Here is a 27,166-nt window from a genome sequence, read left to right as displayed (position 1 = left end):
TGGTATCGGTAGATATTAGCTTAAAAAGTAAAAAGCATCAGTATCAGCAGATGTGAACATTTCTGCCCATATTTACAGCTGATATGTCAGCCATGCATATTAGACATGTTCCAGTGCCATTTGTCCCTTCCTGATACTGATCCCAGTACCAAAGTGTTGTGTATCGACCACCACTGAGTACTGATCCGATACTGGAGTAAACTTTCTAGAATGACTGTGCCGGGGAAAAGTGCCACAAATGAAACTGTAATTTAATTTCTCTGTGACACTTAAAGTTGTTTTTTCTGCTCATTATTGTGAGTTTTACTGCTGAATATTAAAATAACAATGACACAGAGGAGCAGCACAGCGGCTAAAGAAGCTGCGATGTATGATTCAAAAGTTATTTAACTTCTAATAATCTCGGTCGTATACAGTTCCAGTCTGGAAGGGTTTTCTTTTACAAATGCAGAGAATAGTAAATGTCATGTTGTCTCCAAATTTTGCTGCTAAGTGGGTTTGGTTCTTTTTCACTGCTTTAAAAACAGTAGTTTGTGTGTAAAGTGTTTTTGAGCTGCAAAAAATGTCTGGCTTCTAACGCTAACAAATAATGAAGCAAAATATAAAGTTAAACAAAGTGGGATCGGATCGGTGCATGTACTCACTGTAACCAATGACCACATTTCCAGCAGTCAGACGTAGTAATCAGAACAACTCTCATACATAAAGGTGGTATAAATCATGTGTCAGTCTTAAGTATCAGCAAACAGCACAACTGTACCATCAGGCATAGGTGGTAGTCTAGGACTCCACACACTAAAAGAGGTCCAGCATGAGAGAATAAAGCCCAGAACGCAAAACAGCTACTAGATTGTCTACTTCCTCTCTTGGGCTCTCTTCACACTGAAGACACTTGGTATTTTTACAATAAAAAGCAGTGAGTATATCGGTCACAGCTGACATGAGTGTAGAAATATCAGATATCAGCTCACCCCTAATTTTAATGTTAGTGTGTGTGTTCTTACATGAGCTCCATATACGTATTTGTCCAGCATTTTTCCTCCTAGCGTTTGGCCTCCGATATCCCACACCTGCAGGGTGACGTTCATATTTCCTGTAGGAGAAACAGAAGAAGAAATACCTTAGTTTTAATGAGTGGCAAACCCCAGAATGCTGGAGATGTAAGAACAAGTAAGGTAAATTTATTCATATGTCATAGAGTTTCCCTAAGATCTAAGACTTCTGGTCCTGTTCCTCCTCCTGAAGCAGAATGGCTGCAGACTGCACTGATGCTAGGACATTAGCTAATTGTTTCAGAGTGGCAGGCTACCTCTGCCCCCCTCTTTTTTTTGTTTGAGATATGTTTTGGGGCTTTTTAGTGCCTTTATTGGACAGAGGAGGACAGTGGATAGAGTTGGAAATGGGAAGAGAGTGGGGCAAAGGACCACAGACCAGATTCAAACCTGGGCCACCAGCGCAAAAAAAATAGGCGAAAAAGGGGCAAGATTTATTTAAAATATTAGTTGCAGCTGGCAAAAATGGTCAAAAGACTGTAAAAATGTGGTAAACAATGAGTGAAAGGAGGCTAAAATGGACAGAAGTGGCAACAATGGAAAAAGGCAGCTTAAATGGGTGAGAAGGGGCAAAACATGGCAAGACAGGGGAAAAAAATTGCGAATAGCAAAAGCAAAAAAAAGAAAATAATTTTTTTTAAAAGGTGAAAAGGGGCAAAAGAAGTGGCAAACTTGTGCTTAAAAAGCTGTAAAAATAGATTAAAAGTGGCAAAAAAAATGGGGAAAAACTGCAATAAACGGAAAAATACAAACAAAAATAAAGGTCGACATTTAAGCCAACTGTGCAAGAGTAGAAAACAAACTGATTAATGTGACTTATAATGTATAATTTCTGAGGTTAAAGTTGACCTTTTTAATGTTTTCTGGGGGAATAATATTTAAAATGAAGACATAAAAGAGCCACAAATCATCACAAAAGAGCCACGCGTTGCGTATCACTGTTCTATACAGTCTAAATGGGTTTTAAAAAAGTAATTTGTGGGTTTTTATCCTGGATTTGTTTCTGTTGTTTTAATAAAGCTTAGAAATCATGAGTCAGCTGTAACTGGAGCCTGTATTTTTGGTAGGAGATTCATACAATAAAAGTCAGCGTTGTTGATGTGCATGATGGAAACAATAAATCAGACATTAATCTTTCATGCTAAGCACTTTTGCCTGGCAGGTCACCCACACCTCACATCCAAGAATATCCAGCCCAGTGATCAGGAGCATGAATAGGTATGTGTACCCTCTAATTTAAGCATTCTTATTTACCCTGGTAGCAGAAAAACTGCTTCTCATTAGCCTGGGAAGAGCTGTTTTCATGCCGCCATGTTCTGCCAAGTTCAGGGGTGATGAGAATTACGTGCTGTTAGTGAAAATAGCAATAATTAAACAGAAAATTCGGGCAGAAGAAGCCTCTCTTGTCCTTATGTTTGGAGAAAGAGGAAAAATGAGGTTAGGAGGAAGAAGAGCACAAAAACAAACGCATATTTTCTTCCTCTGGAAAATGAAAGGGGTGGCTGAAGAAGAGGAAGAGGGAGGACCAGGCAGCTAGGAGGTTATGTTGGTGGGATGAGGGCCCGGCGCTGGGCTGGAGCGGCGATGGGGAGCAGAGCGTACGCTGTGGACATGGCTGGACGACTCAACCCCTTCATAAGCCCTCTTTTAAAGCAGAGGAAGGAAACGCTGAGGTTCACAGTCACTACATCTAGACTATACAGTGTCAATGTAAAGCTACACTGAGGAGTGCGATGAATAACGCTCCCTAGTGTTATAGAGAGCCATCCCCACCCATCAGCCATGTCTGGACACTGGCTTTATTTATGTTTGAAGGGATTCATGCTGACTCAACAGATTTGATATTTTACATGTCACAGCCGTGTGAGAGTGTAGCAGCCATTTATACCAGGAATGTCCTCTTAAAGCAGGGGTGTCCAAGCTATGGCCCGGGGACCAAATGCGGCCCGCAGTACAATTTGGATCAGCCCTCGGCAAATTCTTTAAATGAAATGAAACATGGCCCATATTTTAACATGAAGCTTGTGCTTGACTGTATTCCACTTCATAGTTTCAGCACAAGGTGCTGCTAGCATGCTAATTCTGTAAACAAACATCTTGACAAGAATTTATTGATGTGTTTTTTTGTGACTAAACTGAGACAACAGTACACAGTAAACACAATGGCGGCCAAAATAAAAACAATATTTTGCTTTCCAACTCCTTGATGGTTATGGCTGCAAATATCAGTGCCATTAGCATTCCAGGGGTGGAGCCAGTGGCAGCTAGGGCCACAGGGCCCCCTAAAATCTAGGACTGAGCGATTTGGGAAAACAATCTAACCGCGTTTTTTTTTCTAATATTGCAAGTGCGGTTTGATAAGCGATTATTTCAAGTTCCTCATCTCATGCATCTTACAACTAAAGCAAGCAACAATTCATTCTATATGATATCCAGCACAATGTTAGATTAAATATGGCAGAACAATTTTTTTAAAAATATCAAATTGTGATGATATTTTACTCAATTTGCACATTTGAATTGAACTGTTGTATCAAAGGGAATGATCATTTTTATACAAGGCTCAACAGTGCGAGCGTTTCACTCGCATTTGCGCCTAAAAATAGATGTGAGCGAACTGTAAAAAATATTTAGGGGCACATGTGTGCATAAAAAAATCAGCCAAAGCAGCCAAAGGAGAGATCCATGGAGGAGAGACGCTTTGCTTGGCCTCTTTGTAGCCATAGCAACATGTCGTCGTCCGTGCTAATTTATTCATCTCATGTTAAGAACGACATGTGGGACAGCTCACTGTCTTGCTGGCTGCTCATAATGCCCCAGTGCAAGAGCAGAAACCCCAAGACAGCGTAATTCAGTGTTTTATCATTGTTTATGTGGAAAAAAGACCAGTGGAAGGAGCTGGATTTCCCCGTTTCTTCTTCTTCTACGCCGGCTTTTCTTCTTGGTCACCGTTTGTTTGTGACTATAGCGCCCCTAATGGACAGAGGCTGTAGGTGTTCAGACGCTTTAATCCGTTTGGCCAAGAGCAGTGTGAATGCAAACCAAACCAAAGCAGACCGAGTCCCCCGGACGATACAAAACATGCAAAATGACACCTATTAGTCTCTTAGAACGACTTCGACTGAAGTTGCCAAATTTTAAGTAAATTTAAAGTACCAAAATTAATAACATTAAAGACAAAATTAAGTTGAAATACTTTTTCAAAACTTGATGATTTTACCTTTTTGTACATTTTGTATACAAATTCATTAAATAATTTTGCTTATAAATGTCTATTTGCATCGCATTTATTATGGAAAACACATTATTTGATCAATTTTCATTCTGCCCCTAAATTTCTTTATGTGCTCCTAACTTCCTAACTTTTTCAACTTAGGAGCACATGTGCTCCTTGGGAAAAGAGTTAGCATCAAGCCCTGTTATATAATTCTCATATTTAACCCTTTACCTACTGAGCCGGCACTGTGTTTTATACGTCTGGAGTGTTATTACCGTAACTCTGTCAAAGTTTGTCCGATCAGAAAAATTCCAATGGTGTTGGAAAGCTGAGAATTGTGGGCATGCGCACATATATGGTTCATTATGGTACTCACAACCATATGACATGGGCATTCATAGCAAAACACCAGAAGTATCGCGAGACCGCTACACGGATTCTCAACACCGTAACTCCTCGAAAGTTTGCTCAATCTAAAAAATATCAACGCTGACAGAGAGCTGAGAATCTGTGATTTCTGGCGATATATGATGTGTGGTAAATATAGTACGGTAATGTCAAACAGCACCGCGAAAACAGCAGCTTTGGCAGAAGACGAGTGAGAAAGGAGAGTGAAGGAAGAGAGGAAAAGGAGAGCGAGCTAGAGTGGTGGTTTGTTTTCAAAAAATAGCATTACATAGTGGCATTTGTGCGTGTCTGTCATGTGCAATAACAATATGTTACTGAGAATGTTGAGGATGCATTTTTCCACCTTTATTTGCACTAATTGTCTCCTATGTATATAGTTATCTTTTGCACTGTGTTTTGCACACCCAGAGTCCTAGACTCCAAAAATGGAAAGAAATATGTATAGCTGCGAATCACATTTAGGCATACTTCATCACTAAGCATTATATTGATTTTCCAAACTCTGATATACCTCACCTTGTGGATATTAAAGTGGTGCCAACATCTTTATATATATGAAGTTGGGACACCCCTGTCTAAAGTGATATAAAGAGAGTGCAGCCTATGCGTTAGAGTTTGTTAGAAGTTATCAGGAACACTTCCCCTGTAGCCGCTCCCATTCAGCGCCTGTACCTCACTGGTTTGGCAGAGACATCTGGAGGAGGTATTGTTATAAAAAGCACACACACAGGAGGCTGTTGTGTGCCAGTCGGCCTCGCCTCACCTCTCCCTGCGTTGGAAAATGTACATTAACTTTGACAAGCTGGGCCTTCATGGTGAGAGGGGCCAACGCTGGCTATATGCTCCTCTCCCCCCCCCGCTGCAAAAGACCCTAACAGCCCCACCGAGACCCATAGAGCCACAACCTCTCCGATACGGGCCAGGGTGGGGGTCCTAGTTTAGGACCACCCACCTAGCAGAGCCACCCTCCTCTTCATCAGCTCATCAACACCCAATTCCCCAGAAAATGGGCTATTTAACAACTCCGATGTTGGCCTTGGTGTTGTTGCTGCTCCTGTGATTCAGGCATCTGTGCGCTGCATTCAAACTTTTCACACTGAGAGATCGGCGAGGGTTTCAGGGGAGAAACTTACTGGAAAGAGAGGTCAAACGATTAATAGCATTTGTTCGAGTTCACATTAGGAGCTGAGAGCAGCCTGTGCTTATGGTTGGCTCTTTTCATCCCGACTTCACCACAACATTTTTGGGGGTTTAGTTCTCCTAAGCCTCATGAGCTGAAACTGACACAAAATCAAAACACAACCCTGCAGCCAACTCACAAACCGGCATAACTTTTACTTTTAGCACTTAATTCGCCCTCGCTTAATGTTGTTTTATTAGTAATGAAAGAATGGAAGCACTTTGCAGATTTCTGGAGCTTAGGCACTGGCAGAGTTTTCAAGATGTAATTTAAAATGCTGAAAATCCTCAGTTTCACAGGGTAGGAAGTAAAAATGGATCGCTTTCTTCTAAATATAGCATCAGTCAATAAACATGATTTTACAGATCTGAGGGGGGACAGAGTGTGGCTTTATTCCTGCGGGTTCAACATAAACAAATAGGAACATGAATGTTTTATGTGGTGCAGGACAAAGATCGGTTGAACTCGGGGACCGGTGAAATGGATATAAAATGTTAATGTATTTACTCTGAACTGTGCCCGCAGGATTATGAGCAGGGCTCGCTCGTTTGGACATAAGCTGTCCATTGGCCTTGTGGAGTCCAGAATAAAAAAGTGTGCTGTTTGCTCAGGAGAGAAGAGCCTTCAGAGCGAATAAGCCTGAGAAGTGGCAGACACTCTACAATGAGGAGCTCCCAGAAAAGACACATTCAGTAAAGGTGAGGAACAAACTGGGCCTCTAAACCAGGGGTGTCAAACTCAAGGCCCGGGGGCCAAATCCGGCCCGTGGTGCAGTTAAATCCGGTCCACCAGATCATATGATATTCTTATTAGAACTGGCCCACCAGTATGAGGTCTTCAGACTTCCTCCAGAATAAAAATGTAAACTCCACCTTGATGATTTAGAATATCCTCTCTGAGTCCTACAAATTAGAAAAAGGAAACAGTAAATATAATTTGAAACAAAGTCAGAAATGTAGGAGAAATTTGTGTTTTCTCTATATTTTCAATTTTGCATCTCACAATTGTGACTAAAAGGTATGGTTTTGACTGTTTATTTCATATTTTCACCTTTACATATCATAACTTTTACTTTTTAGCTCATATTTTTACCTTTTAGATATATAATTTAAATTTTTAAACCCTATTTTGTCCTTTTAAAGTCATGATTTGATTTTTATCTCATGTTTTGACCTTTTTTCAACTCCTAACTTTGACTTTTATCTATTTTTTTACCTTAAATGCTCATGGTTTTTTACTTTATTTCATATTTTGACATTTTAAACTCACGATTTCAATGTTTATCTCCAGTTTTGATTGTTAAATATCATGATTTTGAATTTGATCTCCCTTGTGCTGACCATTTCAACTCATATCTTTCCCTGTTATGTCATATTTTGACCTTTAAAACAAATGATTTTTAATATTATCTCATTTTTTGACTGTTAAAAATCATAGTTTCAGTATTCTATCTCATATTTTGCCATTTAAAAACATTATTTTGACTTTAAATGTCATTTTTTTACCTTTAAAACTTTTAAGTTTGACTTTTTATCTCAGATTTTGAGTTTTTAACTGATCATGTTGACCTTGAATTCTCAAAATAAATGGGGGAAATGGTCAAAAAGCAGCAAAGAGTGGCAAGAATGCTGAAAACAGTTAACCTGACATGTCAGATGGATTTGTTTCACACATCCATCTGGGAAAGCTTCAATAGGAAACGTTTGAGAAGAGGCAGAGGCTTTGAAAAAGACTTGGAGTGTGATTGGATGAACGTTCTGTCTGTCACATCTCCACTGACCAATCAGAGCAACAAAACACATGACGTAGCCGCCATCAAGCTGCGCGTGCGCAGCTACTAAGGAATAACGCGAAACATGGCGACTGTAGACATGTCAGTACTCGACTTTTGTGGTTTTTGAAAAGAAAACAACTCACTGCTGTTCTTTGTTCTTCTTTTAACGAAGAAATGTCATCAAGTTCTGATAAAACTGGCGCTTTAGCAGCATCCACGCTTCAGAATCTCTGCTGTGATGGAGTTTGACACCCCTGCTCTAAACGGTAAAGGAGGAAGGAACAAAACCTGAAATCTGAGGAATACAAATATGCCAACGGTCTCTTTGTTAGACTTTTCTTTAAAATACTTCTTTTATGAAAACGTTAAAGGGCTCTATGCAAGATTTAGAAAAGTATCAGTGTAGCGACACCGCCGGCCATTAGGGGCACTACAACAGCATCGTGTTGCTCGTCCACGACGGCGCGCTCCTTGCTCATGAACGAGCCTCCGGTTTATCAGCTGATACACACGCAGACCAAGGTGATTTACCGGCATCATGTATACAGAGGAGGTAAGTGAAGAAACACCTAAAAGATCCAACAACTAAAAATGAAAATGAATAAAGTATATTTGAACCTCTTCTGCGGACACGGCACAAATGCGATTAAAAAAGGACGATATTTTCGCGACCATTTCTATGAATGAATAACTTCGCTACTTAGTGCAGCATTGACCAATTTTATTGTAATGTGTGATGTGTATTGAATGGGATGCATTTTACAGCAGAAGCAACAGGCTAACATTGCGTAGCTCTGATAATGGTGCCTCAACCACGGATATCAGATAGCTGACATTATGTGTTGAAGATATTTTATGAACTAAGTATCAAAAAATAAACTCAGTAAGTTGAGTCCAGTGCCAGGAAGCAAGAAAAAGATGCAATATTATCCGGAAAACACTAAATGAGCAACGTGACATTCTCGTTGTTTGGATAGCATCTTTTTAAGCAAGCTAACGTGATGTAGCATAGGGTTTCTACAATATAAAACACTACTTTGTATTTCATGGTCCGGGGTGATGCTTTACCTTTTCCACAGTAAGACGGCCATCTCTGGATCAGTATTTATCCCGAGCGTAGCTCCCTCTGTTTCTCAAATGATCCATCGATATTTGTCCTCCATTTCCCCCTGCCTCGGTCACACTCTCTCTTAGCAGCAGGTAAAAATGTCTCAGTTTTTCCATGTTTTCCTGGAGTTTGTGTGGGTGTTTGGGCTGAGCTAGCCGGTCGTTTACTCGCGGAAGCAGCCTTCTCCATTCAACACGCCGTTGTCAGGTATAAACAGAACAACGGGGTGCGCGCATTACACAGTACGCGACGTCACTTCCGTTGAGATTTCGCGGAAAATTCGGCCCGAGTTCTTCACAGAGAAATGACTCCACAGGCTTATACAGGCAAACAAGGAAGACATAAAGAGCCTCATTCTTCACATCTGGAAAAAGTGCACCATTATATACTCAAAAGTGTGAAGTTTTAAAGCAACAATCTTACATAGAGCCCCTTTAAGTATAAATCCCAAATTAACAGTCAGACTAGTCCATCCTCAGCATGAACAAGTCTACAGGAAATCACTGCCAGCGTCTAAAACACAAGTAATGTTGCTGAGTCTCTGAAAAAGAGAGCGCTCCCTAAAGATTATAAAGGTGTCTCACCTGGAAGGCTTATTCTCTTCAGAAAGAAATCCAGGCCGATGGTTTGTTTGTACTGCTTCCCAAAGGCCTCCTGTGCAAACCTGGTGGCGAGTGATGTCTGAAACAGAGACACAAAGGGAGAGACGCAGAATGAGAGCCAGAAGAGCTGAAGTAATCAGCAGGTCTGAAATAAGACCTCATTTACAGCAGGTAACTTTCTAATGTTTGCAGAATAAATAAAACGTGTTTTAGTGCATATTACTTTAGTAAAAATAGTCCTTTAACATACATGATTCAAGATACTGAAGCACGCCTTCCAAAGAAAATACACAACAGAAGAACTTCTTTAGAAAGTTGTATTTCACTGGTGCACAGAGGTAGAAAAAGGTTGCTTTCACAGACACTAGAAGGACACCAAAGAAAGTTTTTAACTTTATTTCTCTTTAACATTTCTAAAAACACAAAGGTACAATTGTGAGTCTCATTCACAACAGTTTTATTTAATGCAAAGTCTGAGATCAGTTTCACCGTAGCATTCCTCACTTCTGATGCTTGATAGTATGAATTAGGACTTGGAAATTCATCGCAAATTAGATTAAATCACAATATGGCCTGCTGCAATTTACAAATCAGAGAAGTTGCAATATTTCTTTAACCTGAAATGTGTCAAAACACCAGTTTAATAAATCAATTTTTTGCAGTGGCAGAGATTTTGCACATTATGCAAACATTCAAGTGTTTTTTATAATGGTTTAAAAAAATCTTCCTTTTTATGTTTTATGTCTGTTTTTCTTCATCAAAATGAGTGACAGAAAACTGATAACGCCCTTAAACAAAGCAAATGACTTCACATTTGCAATACGAGCAAAAAATGGCTCATTCTATCTAAAACTGATGAAGTCTAGTGTTATTTCACTAAAGTCATACCCCAGCCCTGATCCGCTGGTAGCCAGCCTGACAAAAAAGTGGAGAAAAAGTGGCAGAAATGGGCAGAAACAGGGTGAGAGGTCACAAAAAATGACTTAAGTAGGTGGCAATAATTTTTTTTTTTTTAAAGCAGCAAAAACATGGCAAAAAATTAGTGAAAAATAACTAAAATTGGCAAAAAAAAAACAGAAAGTTGGGAAAAATGAGTGAAAAATAACTAAAATTGGCAAAAAAAAAAACAGAAAGTTGGGAAAAATGAGTAAAAAATAACTAAAATTCACAAAAAGCGGCAAAAAGGTGGGGAAAAATGAGTGAAAAATAACTAAAATTGGCAAAAAGCTGCTAAAAGGTGGGGAAAAATGAGCAAAGAATAACTAAAATTGGCAAAAAGCTGCAAAAAGGAAGGGGAAATTGGAAAAAAGTGACGTATAATGGCAGGGGCACCTTAAATGGGTAAAAAGTGTCAAAAAGGGGAAAAAATTGTGAAAAGCAGGATGAAAGAGGCAAAAAGGGTAAAAAAAAAAAAAAAAAACGGGCAAAAAATTGCAAATAAGGGAAATGGAAAAACACAAACAAAAAAAATAAGGTTTAACAATTAGGACATTGCAATGTATAATCCTGAGGTCAAATTTCCCCTTTTTTATGGTTTTCCGGGGGAATATTTCAAATTTAGACACAAAAGAGCCACATGTGGCTCTAGAGCCTACGTTGAGTATCACTGCTCTTTAGTACAGGCAGGTGTTGAATATTTAACTTAGTTTATCATAAGATCAATTAACTCCAAAATTTTAAGACCAGGAAACGAGTTAACACCTATTCCAGATGGGACTAAACCCACTTGGACAGTGTTAAATTTAACGCTCTGAATGTGCCATATGTGAAGTTATAAAACTTCTGAAAATGCACTGAATAAAGCTTGGAGAAGTCCTGACTGACTGGACGGCACGCTGATGTCACCGTCCGTCTCCTCCTCCGCTGTCTCACGGCTCCGCCACCGCTCTGACAGCCAAAATCAACGTGAATTACAAAAACAGGTGTCGCTGCATGTGTCACGTCTCCAGACTGCAGACCCAGTAATTGCCACAAATTATAAAAGCTCCATCGCTGTCGCTGTCGTGTTTCAGGGAGAAAAAAAACACAGAGTGTTAGGAGCTCTCCTGAAATCCATGGGAATTCAAAGCACAGACTTGACACGCCAAGTTTAATTCATTTTGATGGATGAGGACAGGAGGGAAAAAAATGAAGTGCTGAACGTCTATTAGCTATCTTTAGAGCGGCGTGCTTACATAAACACAACACAGACGTGAAGCTGTGGGATTCCCTGAGTGTTCATGTGGCAGCAAATGCATTTTAACGTCGTTCTTGACAATCTCTGAGGGTAAAAGGATTTACAACTAAATACTTTTTCTCAGTCAACCAAGCTTTCACTTAAGTTGAAGCACTTATCTGCTTCAGTTTGCCAAATAGTCTTTAATACAGCTTGGCTTCTTTCTCCAGGGAAGATAAAGTGAGATGCAGACTTTTTTCTTTTCAATAAAATCCTTTTTGCTGTGTAACCCTGTCATTTGCAAATGGCTTTCTTGATTTCCTCTGAGGTGTAACAGAAAGTTTTATCCGCCTAACTCGTGTAAAAGCTCACTCACCTTCAGGTTTGTTTAATTCTAGCCTGCCGAGCGTGTCACAGGCTTAAGAGTGACTGAAAAATTACTAGAGGTGACTGACGCAACAAGGAGAAAATCGGCCATTTAAGTAGCCCAAACAATCACTGACAACACAGGAATAACAAGCTCGGACAGCAAAAATGTATTCCACATGCTGGCGTTGGCCCACTCGGCCATTTGTCTTGGCATTCCAGTAGCTTGGCTTTCCTCCCTGAACGTAGCCCTTTTTTTCCAGCGTACAATTGGAACTAACCAGCGAATGTAAAAGCTGGCGTAATCCTGACACTCCAACAGAGAACAGCACAGGGTCACCCATCATACCAATGCCGGGAAATGGGGGAAGTTCTGCTGTAACAAGAAACTTAGAGGATGAAAAAAATATGGCATGCTGACTGAATCCATGTGATGCAACTCATAGGAGAGATGCAGGGCAGTTTCTGAGGCGCTGTATCAAAACCTCCCTCCTTTAACAGGAGAAAATAAACGCTGGTTATCTGATGGAGAGTGGCGGGTATTCATAGCTAGATCAGTGATACTCAACGCTCTTTTTTAATGATTCGTGGCTCTTTTATGTCTCAGTTTGAAATATTACACCTCCAGAAAACCTTTATGAATGGAAACTATGACCTCAGAAATTATCCATTACAGTCACATTAATCAGCTTGAATCCCCACATTAATACAGTTGGCTTTAATTTTAAACCTTTATTTTTTGTATGTATATTTCTTATTGTCCTTATTGGCAATTTTTAACCCATTTCTACTGCTTTAAGCCCACTTTTGCCATTTCTTTTTGCCATTTTTTACCCATTTTTACTACTTTCTCCCATGTTTGCCACCAGATTTTTGCCTCTTTTATCCTGATTTTTGCTATTTGCATTTTTTTCCCTTGTTTGCCATTTTTTGCCCATTTAAGTCGCCTGTTGTCCATTAAATGCCACTGTTTTCTAACCTTGCAAAGCAGATCGATACGCCCGTTTCCTTGTTTCTCACTGGTGAATCCATCTTGCAAAGCTCCCATCTGAACTGTTTTGGCCTGGTTAGAAAGTGACAGGACCAGGGAGCAGGTGGCCTAGTGGTTAAAGGCGCTCCCCATGTACGCGGGCGGCCTGGGTTCAAATCCGGCCTGAGGCCCTTTAACGCATGTCTCACCCCCACTCTTGATCCTGTTTCTGACTCTATCCACTGTCCTCCTCTATCTAATAAAGGCACAAAAATAAATCTTTAAAAAAAAAAAAAGTGACAGGACCAATCAGCGACGAGGGGCTGTACTTTCAGGTGCAGCAGAGTCATGACGTAAACAAGCAGCAGCAAGAGCTGGTGCAGTTATGGAGAAAGAGATTAGCGTGGATGCTGCTAAAGCGCCAGTTTTATCAGAACTTGATGACATTTCTTCGTTAAAAGAAGAACAAAGAACAGCAGTGAGTTGTTTTCTTTTCAAAAACCACAAAAGTCGAGTACTGACATGTCTACAGTCGCCATGTTTCGCGTTATTCCTTAGTAGCTGCGCACGCGCAGCTTGATGGCGGCTACGTCATGTGTTTTGTTGCTCTGATTGGTCAGTGGAGATGTGACAGACAGAACGTTCATCCAATCACACTCCAAGTCTTTTTCAAAGCCTCTGCCTCTTCTCAAACGTTTCCTATTGAAGCTTTCCCAGATGGATGTGTGAAACAAATCCATCTGACATGTCAGGTTAACTGTTTTCAGCATTCTTGCCACTCTTTGCTGCTTTTTGACCATTTCCCCAGATTTTAGCCCATTTTAGTCACTTTTTCACAATTTTTTTTCCATGTTTTTGCGTGTTTTTGGCCATTTTTTGCCAACTGTAACTTTTTTGGTAACGTCTCACCTATTTTTGCAACATTCTGCCCTATTTTGCCACTTTTTCATTATTAACCACCTTTAAGTTATTTTTGTTGCTACTTTATTCAGTTTTTTCCACATTTTTGCCACTTTCACCATTTTTTTTTGCCACTTTTTGCCCATTTAAGCTGCCTTTTGCCATTTAATGCCCCCTTTTCCTATTTTGTTTACCCATTTTTGCCACTTCTTTTTGACCCTCTTTTCCCCATTTTTGCCCCGTTCACATTTTTTTCACCACTTTTTGCTCATTTAAGCTACCTTTTCCCATTAAATACCACTTGTTTTCTCTTTTTTTGCCAATTTTTGCAACTTCTTTTAGCCACTTCCATCCCATTTTTGTCCATTTGTCATAATTTTTTGCCCATTTAAGCTACCCAAATACCACTTGTGTTTTTGCCCTATTTTGCCACTCTTGACTGCTTTTTGCCCATGTTAAACACTATTCTCTACATTTTTTGCCACTTTTGGACCACATTTCCCACCTTTAAGTTATTTTTTTTCGCCACTTTAATCAGTTTTTGCCACTTTTCACCACTTAGATTGTGGCTCTTGCAAAGGTATTTTTCAACAGTTTGGCTCTTTGGTTGAGTAACGCTGAGCTAGATGCAGAAGTCTCCTTTAATGTGTGGGAGCTGTTTCTATAAAGCCTCTTTTTACCTTGTGGGTAAGAGAACAGCAAATAGTCAGAAAAACTGAGAGGCTTATAACTCAGGCAGAAAAACAGACGTGTGTTTAAGTCGGTCCCAGCACCTTAAGAACCTGGCAAAATGTGAGAGTCCGTATTTTAAAAACATGGCGCTCAGGTGGACAAGCCTTCCCACATCTCCCTGTATTTCTGAATGGACAACCAACCACAAGCAAAAATACCGCCCAAAAGGCTGTCCAAGAAAAACTGATCCGATTGCAATTTGCCGAGCAAATTGACATTAATAAGGGGGGAAACAGCATTCAAGATGTCAGTCAGTGCTGCCGGCTCAAAATGGGGGGCAGGGCTCCTGTTTTCTGCCCAGAACAGACAAGCAGGTAAGTCATTCAGACAGTGACGAGCTGGCAGCACCGTGGGGAGGGTTATTAATGTAGCGTATCTACTGGGAACTGAGTTGTGTGTGTTCTCTAATCCCCCCTCCCCAAAAAGAAAATGTCAACTTTCCAGAATGAGAACATTCATTTTCCTCATAGGTCTCTATTACTGCTACATTCATTTTCTTTCTCCCAGAGGAAGGAGAGATTAGTCGGTAAAGATGTGCAGCTGAAAGACACCTGAGGTGTCTGCTTCATGTTCACGCAGATCTTTCTGGAAACTCATGATGCAGAGCAGAAGAAGTGATCAACAACATCCTCCTCTCTGCAGGAGCGCTGCACGGTTTGGTAATGTGTGATTGCTATTGTACAAAGCACGGGTGTCAAACTCGAGGCCCAGGGGCCAAATCCGGCCCGCAAGATGATCTCATATTTCTGTTCTAACTGTCCCATCAGTCTGAGGTCTGCAGATTTCCTCCAGTATAAAAATGTGAACTTATCCTGATGATTTAAGATATCCTTGTTAAGTCACAAAATCTGAAAAGTAAGGAGTAAAAATATTTAGATAAGAAGTCACGAATGAAAAACACATACATGAAGAAGAAAAGAAGGATTTTGTAAAAAAAAAAAAAAAAAAAAAACAACGAAAGAAACTCTAATGTTTGCATATGGTGTAGATCATAAAACATCTACTGCCAAAAAAAAATGTAGCCTGACTGGTATTTTGACACATTTCAGGTTAAAGAAATATTGCACTGTCTGCGATTTGAATATTGCAGCAGGCCATGTTGTGATTTAATATTATTTGTGAATAATTTCTCTGCCCTAATATGAATACAGACCAATAGCTAAAATCTTAATACTTCAAAATATCATTTAGATTAATTTCCCGGCCCTACTTTGCAGTGTGTCTGCTTTGTGTAACCAGGAAAATATTTGGATGTAGGTTAATGATTTGAATCTGCAACATTTTCATTATTTTAAAAGAATGTTAGATTCAGTCCAGCAAAGAATCAGCTGTGAGGAACCTTATGAAGCACAGAGACAGCAGGCAGCTCTACTAAACATCTTCAGACACTTCTTGTTCTTGTTATTCTATTCTACCCAGTAAAAAAAAAAAGAAACATTTCCCACATGGGCTGTCCAGACATAATTTTCTTAAATGGGGCCTCGCTCTGGAGCCAAATTCATTCAGGGGTCCTTGGCCAGGAGAAAAGAGGTGCACTGATGGAAAACAAGCAGCAGCTAAAAGAGTCTGGCTAAGTAACTGTCACACTCTGTGTAACACTGTACAGCGCCGCGTTTTACCCCCCGATCACCAGGCAGCGACTGCAGACCCAAAGTTTTGGACAGACTGGGAAAAGTCAGCGTTAACTTCCTGTAGAAGACGGTTAAAAGGAACATTTAAGTCAAAGACACTACTTGGAGATCACGTCGTATGTTGGTCTGAAAACTGTTTGTTTAATTTGGCCATAGACTTTCCAAAGCAGGCCATAAATGAGTGATGGATCTGGTTTGGCTGATTAATAAATGTTTGAGGATGCAGCAAGATCAGGGTCAGGCCAAATGTAAAAAAAGAACAACGACCTGTTCCCTCAAACCTCAGCCCTAAGATCACACCTACTGATGAGCTTCCAGCATCAGAATACAATGACAGCATCGCCAAAACACTGAGTTATTTATTTTAATTTATTTAACCAGGAAAACCTAATTGAGATCAAAAATCTAATTTACAAGAGTGTCCAGTTACTGCAACAGCATTAAGTTTACAACACATCACTACCCTCAGCAGCATCTACAGCTTTTATTATGGTCTGTCAGTCCTAACGCGTTTAGAACAGAAGATTTAAGCCACGTTTGTTTCATGTTGGATATGGAAGATGACCATGTAAAGGTTCCCTTAATTTTCATTTTTAATCTTTTTTTCTGAGTTCTGTTGAGATGTTCTACAAAACATTATCAGTCAATAAATCAATAACTAGGCTTAAAGTCTATATTTACCTTAAATATTTTAAGTTTAATTGAAGTATTAAAAAAAGAATGAAGTCTTTATGTTGCACAGAAACCTTTCAGCCACTAAACTGTCAAAACTGCTGTTTTAACTGGTTGATATTGGTGCGTACTGTTGCCTGGTATTAATCAGAAACTCCTGAATGGAAATAAAAGCTCATCATTAGAGATAATAAAAATGATCAACATCAAATCAGAATCAGCAGATGTGAGTTTAAAAAGTTTATTATCATATCAGCAGATGTGTACATTTCTGCTGAGGTATCATCTGTATACATTGGCCTAAGCCTATATCAAATTTAATATTGGTCTATATCAACTTAAATATCTGTGTATATAAGCAATGAATATAGGTCAATATCAGCTGTTAATACTGGTAAATATCAGCTATAAAATTTGGTCAGTATCAGAGGTAAATATCAGTCAAAATCAGCTGTATATATTAGCCAATATAAGCTGTGACTATTGGTCAATATCAGCTGTAAATATTGGTCAATATCAGCTGTTAATATTGGTCAACATCAGCTGTTAATATTGGTCAATATCAGCTATAAATATTAGTCAATATCAGCTGTAAATTTTGGTCAATATCAGCTATAAATATTGGTCAATATCAGTTGTAAATTTTGGTCAATATCAGCTGTAAATATTGGTCAACATTAGCTGTAAATATTGGCGAATATCGGCTGTTAATATTGGTCAATATCAGCTGTAAATATTGGTCAATATCGGCTGTTAATATTGGTCAATATCAGCTGTTAATATTGGTCAATATCAGCTGTAAATATTGGTCAACATCAGCTATAAATATTGGTCAATATCAACTGTAAATATTGGTCAACATAAGCTATAAATATTGGTCAATATCGGCTGTTAATATTGGTCAATATCAGCTGTTAATATTGGTCTATATCAGCTATAAATATTGGTCTATATCAGCTGTTAATTTTGGTCAATATCAGCTGTTAATATTGGTCAACATCAGCTGTAAATATTGGTCAATATCAGCTGTTAATATTGGACAATATCAGCTGTAAATATTGGTCAACATCAGCTGTAAATATTGGTCAATATCAGCTGTTAATATTGGTCTATATCAGCTATAAATATTGGTCTATATCAGCTGTTAATTTTGGTCAATATCAGCTGTTAATATTGGTCAACATCAGCTGTAAATATTGGTCAATATCAGCTGTTAATATTGGACAATATCAGCTGTAAATATTGGTCAACATCAGCTATAAATATTGGTCAATATCAGCTGTTAATATTGGTCAATATCAGCTGTTAATATTGGTCAACATCAGCTATAAATATTGGTCAATTTCAGCTGTTAATATTGGTCAACATCAACTGTAAATATTGGTCAATATCAGCTATAAATATTGGTCAATATCAGCTGTTAATATTGGTCAATATCAGCTGTTAATATTGGTCAATATCAGCTATAAATATTGGTCAACATCAGCTATAAATATTGGTCAATATCAGCTGTTAATATTGGTCAATATCAGCTGTAAATATTGGTCAATATCAGCTATAAATATTGGTCAATATCAGCTGTTAATATTGGTCAATATCAGCTGTAAATATTGGGCAATATCAGCTATAAATATTGGTCAATATCAGCTGTTAATATTGGTCTATATCAGCTGTTAATATTGGTCAATATCAGCTATAAATATTGGTCAATATCAGCTGTTAATATTGGTCTATATCAGCTGTAAATTTTGGTCAATATCAGCTGTAAATATTGGTCTATATCAGCTGTAAATTTTGGTCAATATCAGCTGTTAATATTGGTCTATATCAGCTGTTAGCATTGGTCAATATCAGCTATAAATATTGGTCAACATCAGCTATAAATATTGGTCAATATCAGCTGTTAATATTGGTCAATATCAGCTGTAAATATTGGTCAATACCAGCTATAAATATTGGTCAACATCAGCTATAAATATTGGTCAATATCAGCTGTTAATATTGGTCAATATCAGCTGTTAATATTGGTCAATATCAGCTGTAAATTTTGGTCAATATCAGCTGTAAATATTGGTCAATATCAGCTTTAAATTTTGGTCAATATCAGCTATAAATATTGGTCAATATCAGCTATAAATATTGGTCTATATCAGCTGTAAATATTGGTCAATATCAGCTATAAATATTGGTCAATATCAGCTGTTAATACTGGTAAATATCAGCTATAAAATTTGGTCAGTATCAGAGGTAAATATCAGTCAAAATCAGCTGTATATATTAGCCAATATAAGCTGTGACTATTGGTCAATATCAGCTGTAAATATTGGTCAATATCAGCTGTTAATATTGGTCAACATCAGCTGTTAATATTGGTCAATATCAGCTATAAATATTAGTCAATATCAGCTGTAAATTTTGGTCAATATCAGCTATAAATATTGGTCAATATCAGCTGTAAATATTGGTCAATATCAGCTGTAAATATTGGTCTATATCAGCTGTAGAGTTTGGTCAATATCAGCTGTTAATATTGGTCTATATCAGCTGTTTCTTTTGGTCAATATCTGCTGTTAATATTGGTCAATATCAGCTGTTAATATTGGTCAATATCAGCTGTAAATATTGGTCAACATCAGCTATAAATATTGGTCAATATCAACTGTAAATATTGGTCAACATAAGCTATAAATATTGGTCAATATCAGCTGTTAATATTGGTCAATATCAGCTGTTAATATTGGTCTATATCAGCTATAAATATTGGTCATATCAGCTGTTAATTTTGGTCAATATCAGCTGTTAATATTGGTCAACATCAGCTGTAAATATTGGTCAATATCAGCTGTTAATATTGGTCAATATCAGCTGTAAATATTGGTCAACATCAGCTGTAAATATTGGTCAATATCAGCTGTTAATATTGGTCAATATCAGCTATAAATATTGGTCTATATCAGCTGTTAATATTGGTCAATATCAGCTGTTAATATTGGTCAACATCAGCTGTAAATATTGGTCAATATCAGCTGTTAATATTGGACAATATCAGCTGTAAATATTGGTCAACATCAGCTATAAATATTGGTCAATATCAGCTGTTAATATTGGTCAATATCAGCTGTTAATATTGGTCAACATCAGCTATAAATATTGGTCAATTTCAGCTGTTAATATTGGTCAACATCAACTGTAAATATTGGTCAATATCAGCTATAAATATTGGTCAATATCAGCTGTTAATATTGGTCAATATCAGCTGTTAATATTGGTCAATATCAGCTATAAATATTGGTCAACATCAGCTATAAATATTGGTCAATATCAGCTGTTAATATTGGTCAATATCAGCTGTAAATATTGGTCAATATCAGCTATAAATATTGGTCAATATCAGCTGTTAATATTGGTCAATATCAGCTGTAAATATTGGTCAATATCAGCTATAAATATTGGTCAATATCAGCTGTTAATATTGGTCAATATCAGCTGTAAATATTGGGCAATATCAGCTATAAATATTGGTCAATATCAGCTGTTAATATTGGTCTATATCAGCTGTAAATTTTGGTCAATATCAGCTGTAAATATTGGTCTATATCAGCTGTAAATTTTGGTCAATATCAGCTGTTAATATTGGTCTATATCAGCTGTTAGCATTGGTCAATATCAGCTATAAATATTGGTCAACATCAGCTATAAATATTGGTCAATATCAGCTGTTAATATTGGTCAATATCAGCTGTAAATATTGGTCAATACCAGCTATAAATATTGGTCAACATCAGCTATAAATATTGGTCAATATCAGCTGTTAATATTGGTCAATATCAGCTGTTAATATTGGTCAATATCAGCTGTAAATTTTGGTCAATATCAGCTGTAAATATTGGTCAATATCAGCTTTAAATTTTGGTCAATATCAGCTATAAATATTGGTCAATATCAGCTATAAATATTGGTCTATATCAGCTGTAAATATTGGTCAATATCAGCTATAAATATTGGTCAATATCAGCTGTTAATATTGGTCAATATCAGCTGTAAATTTTGGTCAATATCAGCTGTAAATATTGGTCTATATCAGCTGTAGATTTTGGTCAATATCAGCAGTTAATATTGGTCTATATAAGCTGTAAATTTTGGTCAATATCAGCTGTTAATATTGGTCAATATCAGCTGTTAATATTGGTCAATATCAGCTGTAAATATTGGTCAATATCAGCTGTAAATTTTGGACAATATCAGCTGTAAATATTGGTCAACATCAGCTATAAATATTGGTCAATATCAGCTGTTAATATTGGTCAACATCAGCTATAAATATTGGTCAATTTCAGCTGTTAATATTGGTCAACATCAACTGTAAATATTGGTCAATATCAGCTATAAATATTGGTCAATATCAACTGTTAATATTGGTCAACATCAGCTATAAATATTGGTCAATTTCAGCTGTTAATATTGGTCAATATCAACTGTTAATATTGGTCAACATCAGCTATAAATATTGGTCAATATCAGCTGTTAATATTGGTCAACATCAGCTATAAATATTGGTCAATATCAACTGTTAATATTGGTCAATATCAGCTGTTAATATTGGTCAACATCAGCTATAAATATTGGTCAGTTTCAGCTATAAAGATTGGTCAATATCAGCTGTTAATATTGGTCAATTTCAGCTGTTAATATTGGTCAACATCAACTGTAAATATTGGTCAATATCAGCTATAAATATTGGTCAATATCAACTGTTAATATTGGTCAATATCAGCCGCTAATATTGGTCAACATCAGCTATAAATATTGGTCAACATCAGCTATAAATATTGGTCAATATCAGCTGTTAATATTGGTCAACATCAGCTGTTAATATTGGTCAACATCAGCTGTTAATATTGGTCAATATCAGCTGTAAATATTGGTCAATATCAGCTATAAATATTGGTCAATATCAGCTGTTAATATTGGTCAATATCAGCTGTAAATATTGGTCAATATCAGCTATAAATATTGGTCTATATCAGCTGTTAATATTGGTCAATATCAGCTGTAAATATTGGTCAATATCAGCTATAAATATTGGTCTATATCAGCTATAAATATTGGTCTATATCAGCTGTTAATTTTGGTCAATATAAGCTGTTAATATTGGTCTATATCAGCTGTAAATATTGGTCAATATCAGCTGTTAATATTGGTCAACATCAGCTATAAATATTGGTCAATTTCAGCTGTTAATATTGGTCAACATCAGCTATAAATATTGGTCAATTTCAGCTGTTAATATTGGTCAACATCAGCTATAAATATTGGTCAATTTCAGCTGTTAATATTGGTCAACATCAACTGTAAATATTGGTCAATATCAGCTATAAATATTGGTCAATATCAACTGTAAATATTGGTCAATATCAGCTGTTAATATTGGTCAATTTCAGCTGTTAATATTGGTCAACATCAACTGTAAATATTGGTCAATATCAGCTATAAATATTGGTCAATATCAACTGTTAATATTGGTCAATATCAGCTGTTAATATTGGTCAACATCAGCTATAAATATTGGTCAATTTCAGCTGTTAATATTGGTCAATATCAGCTGTTAATATTGGTCAACATCAGCTATAAATATTGGTCAATATCAACTGTTAATATTGGTCAATATCAGCTGTTAATATTGGTCAACATCAGCTATAAATATTGGTCAATTTCAGCTATAAAGATTGGTCAATATCAGCTGTTAATATTGGTCAACATCAGCTATAAATATTGGTCAATTTCAGCTGTTAATATTGGTCAACATCAACTGTAAATATTGGTCAATATCAGCTATAAATATTGGTCAATATCAACTGTTAATATTGGTCAATATCAGCTGTTAATATTGGTCAATATCAGCTATAAATATTGGTCAACATCAGCTATAAATATTGGTCAATATCAGCTGTAAATATTGGTCAATATCAGCTGTTAATATTGGTCAACATCAGCTGTTAATATTGGTCAATATCAGCTGTAAATATTGGTCAATATCAGCTATAAATATTGGTCAATATCAGCTGTTAATATTGGTCAATATCAGCTGTAAATATTGGTCAATATCAGCTATAAATATTGGTCTATATCAGCTGTTAATATTGGTCAATATCAGCTGTAAATATTGGTCAATATCAGCTGTAAATATTGGTCTATATCAGCTATAAATATTGGTCTATATCAGCTGTTAATTTTGGTCAATATAAGCTGTTAATATTGGTCTATATCAGCTGTAAAATTTGGTCAATATCAGCTGTAAATATTGGTCAATATCAGCTGTTAATATTGGTCAATATCAGCTTTAAATTTTGGTCAATATCAGCTATAAATATTGGTCAATATCAGCTATAAATATTGGTCAATATCAGCTATAAATATTGGTCTATATCAGCTGTAAATTTTGGTCAATATCAGCTGTTAATATTGGTCAATATCAGCTGTTAATATTGGTCAATATCAGCTATAAATATTGGTCTATATCAGCTATAAATATTGGTCAATATCAGCTGTTAATATTGGTCAATATCAGCTGTTAATATTGGTCAATATCAGCTATAAATATTGGTCAATATCAGCTATAAATATTGGTCTATATCAGCTGTAAATTTTGGTCAATATCAGCTGTAAATATTGGCATACATCTGCTGTATATACTGGTCCATGTAACCAGCAAGTATCGGCCTTTATCAGCTGGTCAAATAGTAGCTGTATGAATAATGAGTCATTCGGGTTTTAGACTAAACCAACACTCCTAGTTGGCAGAAGTTTTCTTTAATCGTTAAATTTTTTTAAGTCTATTTTAAGGACTGATTTTTGTTTCTTTGTTCATCCAGGCTAAAGCACTAAACTGTTTTTAAGAACTAATGATTTAAGTTTGAACTATATCCAAATATCCATATCATACAGTATCATTTTAGCAAATATCAAATATTGTGCATCTCAACTTATTGTGGCAGACCTTGTGATATCAGAAAATATTCAGTTACTGTCCAAGAATCAGAATCAGTATCATACTTAAAGTGATGAAACGTGTGATTATAACCCTAACTAATTTTTAAAAACAGCCTACAGCTGCAGTAATGTATTTGTTATGGATGTTTTTAGGAGAACAGTCTGAATCTGAAGGGGTTAATTAGAGTCTAAAGCTTTCTAATAAGAATATAGAGCAGAAATGGGGTGATTGTTGCAGTAGAGAGTAGATTCTTATACAACTCTTAGACCAGTAGGCACAGGAAGTAACCTTCAGATGTTGCCTTAGTTTCATGATTTGAAGGCCCATAGGACGTATTTAAGTTACAGCTAGTGTATATAGGCTAACACAGTTACTGTTAGGCTTCAGTTAATCCTACATGACCACTATGGCGTTACTTATATCCCATTATGTAGTCTTTCTCTATTAGCCAGTGATGGTGTTAGCTGCTAGCTAATTTGGCTAGCTGTATTAGCGTCGGTCTCCATGGTGACTGTGAGGACAGTGCGGCGTCAGGATGAGCAGTGTAAACAGAAGCAGACTGATGTAACAGCCGTCCTACTGACATCAAACACACTGTTAGGTGTGTACAGGTATAAGCTCGGAGTCTTTTACCCCCCCGTAGGCTGACTGGGTCTAAGTTCTCCGTGTCAGTGATGTCTCACCTTCCCACAGGCTCCGTCTCCGATCACTACTATCTTGAGCTGCCTGTCCTGGCTGTCCTCCTCAGAGTCCGACATGATGAGCTGTGCTCCAACAGAATCAGTGCTGACGAATACAAACAGGAAACAGTGGGAAACAGGCACAGGTAGCTGCAGTTCGGAGCTTTCACAGATGGATTAAACGACAGTGGAGTGGGCAGACAGACGCCATTTTGACTCTACTAACGCCGTCGCTCGGCTCGGCTCGGCTCGGTATGCTCCACTCTAACTCACTTCAGCCTGCAGTGATTTACGGTTAGACCGAGCTAACAGCTACCGGGACACAAACCGGAGCTCACGACCTGGTGGTTCATGTAGCAAACAGTCCACTTTTACCGCAGAGCCCTTCACAAGGAGGATAAAACAGGAGGACAGAGACCTCTCTGCTGCTTTGGTTGCGTCCTGCGTGACGCGTAGCTGTTGCCATGGTAACTGAGTGTGAACGTAAAATGCCTAAACATGCTGGACTAAAGTGAGTCTGACAGTATAGCTCATCCTAAATCAGTGGTTTGAAGTATTTACTAACTTAAATAGTCCACTACGATACGGTCGTGTTAGTTTCTATTATTTTATATGCGGGTGAATTCAGGTGAATGGGGTCAGTTTAAGAAAGTTGAATTTTTGCTCTGAAAAGAAAAGTTCTTACAATTAAGAAATTTCTTACAATTTCTTATTTATGTAATGATTATAATAGTTCTACGATTATGTATTATATATATATAGAGAGAGAGAGAGAGAGAGAGAGAGTGTGTGTGTGTAGAGTGATAGAAAACTAAAACTAAACACAGATTAACCCTTTAACTCCTGAGTCTCTAGACTCTTTTTCTTATTTCAACCATAAAAGCCCAGAAAATGTCCTGCGAGTTTGTCCTTTTGCCCATTTTTCCACAATACTTAGAACATTTAATGTATGGCAGTTATTTACATTTTGCATCATGTTAACAAAGTTTTAAGAGTTAAAAATGAAGAACTACAAATACAGTGCTTAACAAATGTATTAGACCACCTGTCATATTTGTCTCAGAGACCATCCAGCATCATGAAGTGTTTAATGCGGACCCTTTCATTTTCAGTCAGCTCTCCACGTTTTACCATTTTGAACAGGAATGAGGAATTTCAAACTGAATTCACCCAAATTTGAGCCGGCTCACTGGGCTTCTCTGGCATTAACTGGCATAAACCTTACTTTGGGTGGTGGTCTGATATATATATATATATAATTTTTTAATATATATTCATATACACAGATATATACATATTCCTTTTTATGTGACTAAGTTTATGTCATGAACAGGATTCTAAGCAGGAGTTCAGCTACCTCTAGATAAAGACAACAGAAAAATACAGAAAAAAAGTTCTCAGAGCAAAATACTGGAATTTTGAAATGTGTTAAAAATGGTGCAATTAATCACATAAATATATATACTGTATATATATATCCATCATAAATGTACTGCATTATTTTGCAGAATAGAGTGCTTCCTGAGGGGGAAACAAATTTGAAGAAATTGGACGAAAGTGCAAGGAAGAGTGGACAAACAGGGTCCTGCCAAACTGGGGGCCAGAAATATGATGGTCCATTGTAAAGGTCAGCTGTGATAACTGTATTTCATTTTTAACCTGAATAATAACCACTCCTATTAAAGCTACGACAAATGACTTTTATTTATTCATGCTGTAGTACAAATGTAGTTTTTTTTTTAATGTAAGCCCCTTTCTCTTTAAACAAAATGAACAAACCATTTCTATGAAAGCATCAGGACGCCAGAAAATACAACAGAAATAATTGAAAAGCGCTGATGGAGAATAATTACATAATTGAAAATAAGTAAAAAGAAATAGGTGAAATGTGGTGGGGAAAAGAGGCAAAATGGATAAAAAGCAGTAAAATTTGGTTAAAAATGCCAAAAAGAAGTGACAAAAATGGGTGTAAAGTGGCAAAACAGTAGAAAAATGGGCACAAGGTGGCAAAAGAGAGGTAATACAGAGCAACAAAGCAAGAAATAGGTTAAAAGTAGTCCACAAATAATGCATTTTTATGCAGTGAATCTCATTCTTTTTTGTCTTTTTCAGCAAACTTTGGTTAAAGTCAGCTTCTCTCTGCAGCCGCAGTGATGTAACTAAATCCACCACTGCTCCTTAATGTCCATTTACCTTTAAAACCTCACAGATAGATAAACCTCAGAGGACCATCAGAAGACTTCTGGACCTTCAGTTAGCAGATATTTACCTTTTTCTGCTTCATTCTGTCCTTTTTAGTCCATATCAAGTTATTTTTTATGGTTAAATTCTTGTTAAAATATTCCATCTATGGATAAAAAAAGATTAGTTTTAAAACCAAAATGACACAAAAACAGTTTTGAAGGCAAAATAGTGAAAAATTAAAATGTGGGGAAAAGAATTTAATTATTAATGATCAGCTGCAGAAATTCTGAGATTAATCCCAATTAAAAGTTTAAATTCTTTGACATCTCTATCCAGACCTAAACTCCAGTCCTTTAAAACATTCTGAGCTTTAAAGATGAACACAGAAAATAAACTTTAGTCCTTTGAAAACCTTCAAAGTTTAAGACTTTAGCTGACATCGGTCTGCTAGTCCAGCCTGAAAACTCCGCTAGATTAAACCTAATCATAAATTTAAAGTGTTTTCATCGATAAAATCTTAACTGAAAGACCTGCACTCACTTGT

At 37.1% G+C, this 27,166-nt stretch overlaps 1 protein-coding gene across 2 annotated transcripts in view; it reads right to left on the bottom strand.

The window, feature by feature from the left end:
- rab28 (RAB28, member RAS oncogene family) overlaps nt 1-24,872 on the bottom strand; it is a 69,604-nt gene extending 44,732 nt beyond the window's left edge. For both annotated transcript variants that reach the window (XM_041798259.1, XM_041798258.1), the window contains exons 1-3: nt 24,442-24,872; nt 9,324-9,420; nt 1,005-1,093 (exon numbers count right to left, since the gene is read on the bottom strand). In XM_041798259.1, the coding sequence (XP_041654193.1) occupies nt 1,005-1,093; nt 9,324-9,420; nt 24,442-24,516 (261 nt within the window). In that variant the 5' untranslated portion in view covers nt 24,517-24,872. The remainder of the gene's footprint in view (nt 1-1,004; nt 1,094-9,323; nt 9,421-24,441) is intronic.
- Between the last annotated feature and the right edge of the window lie 2,294 nt (nt 24,873-27,166).

This window comes from Cheilinus undulatus, linkage group 10 (genome assembly GCF_018320785.1).
Source record: "Cheilinus undulatus linkage group 10, ASM1832078v1, whole genome shotgun sequence".
In the NCBI taxonomy this organism is placed as follows: domain Eukaryota; kingdom Metazoa; phylum Chordata; class Actinopteri; order Labriformes; family Labridae; genus Cheilinus; species Cheilinus undulatus.
The sequence above is the reverse complement of the archived record's forward strand: the minus strand, read 5'-3'. Positions and strand labels throughout refer to the sequence as shown.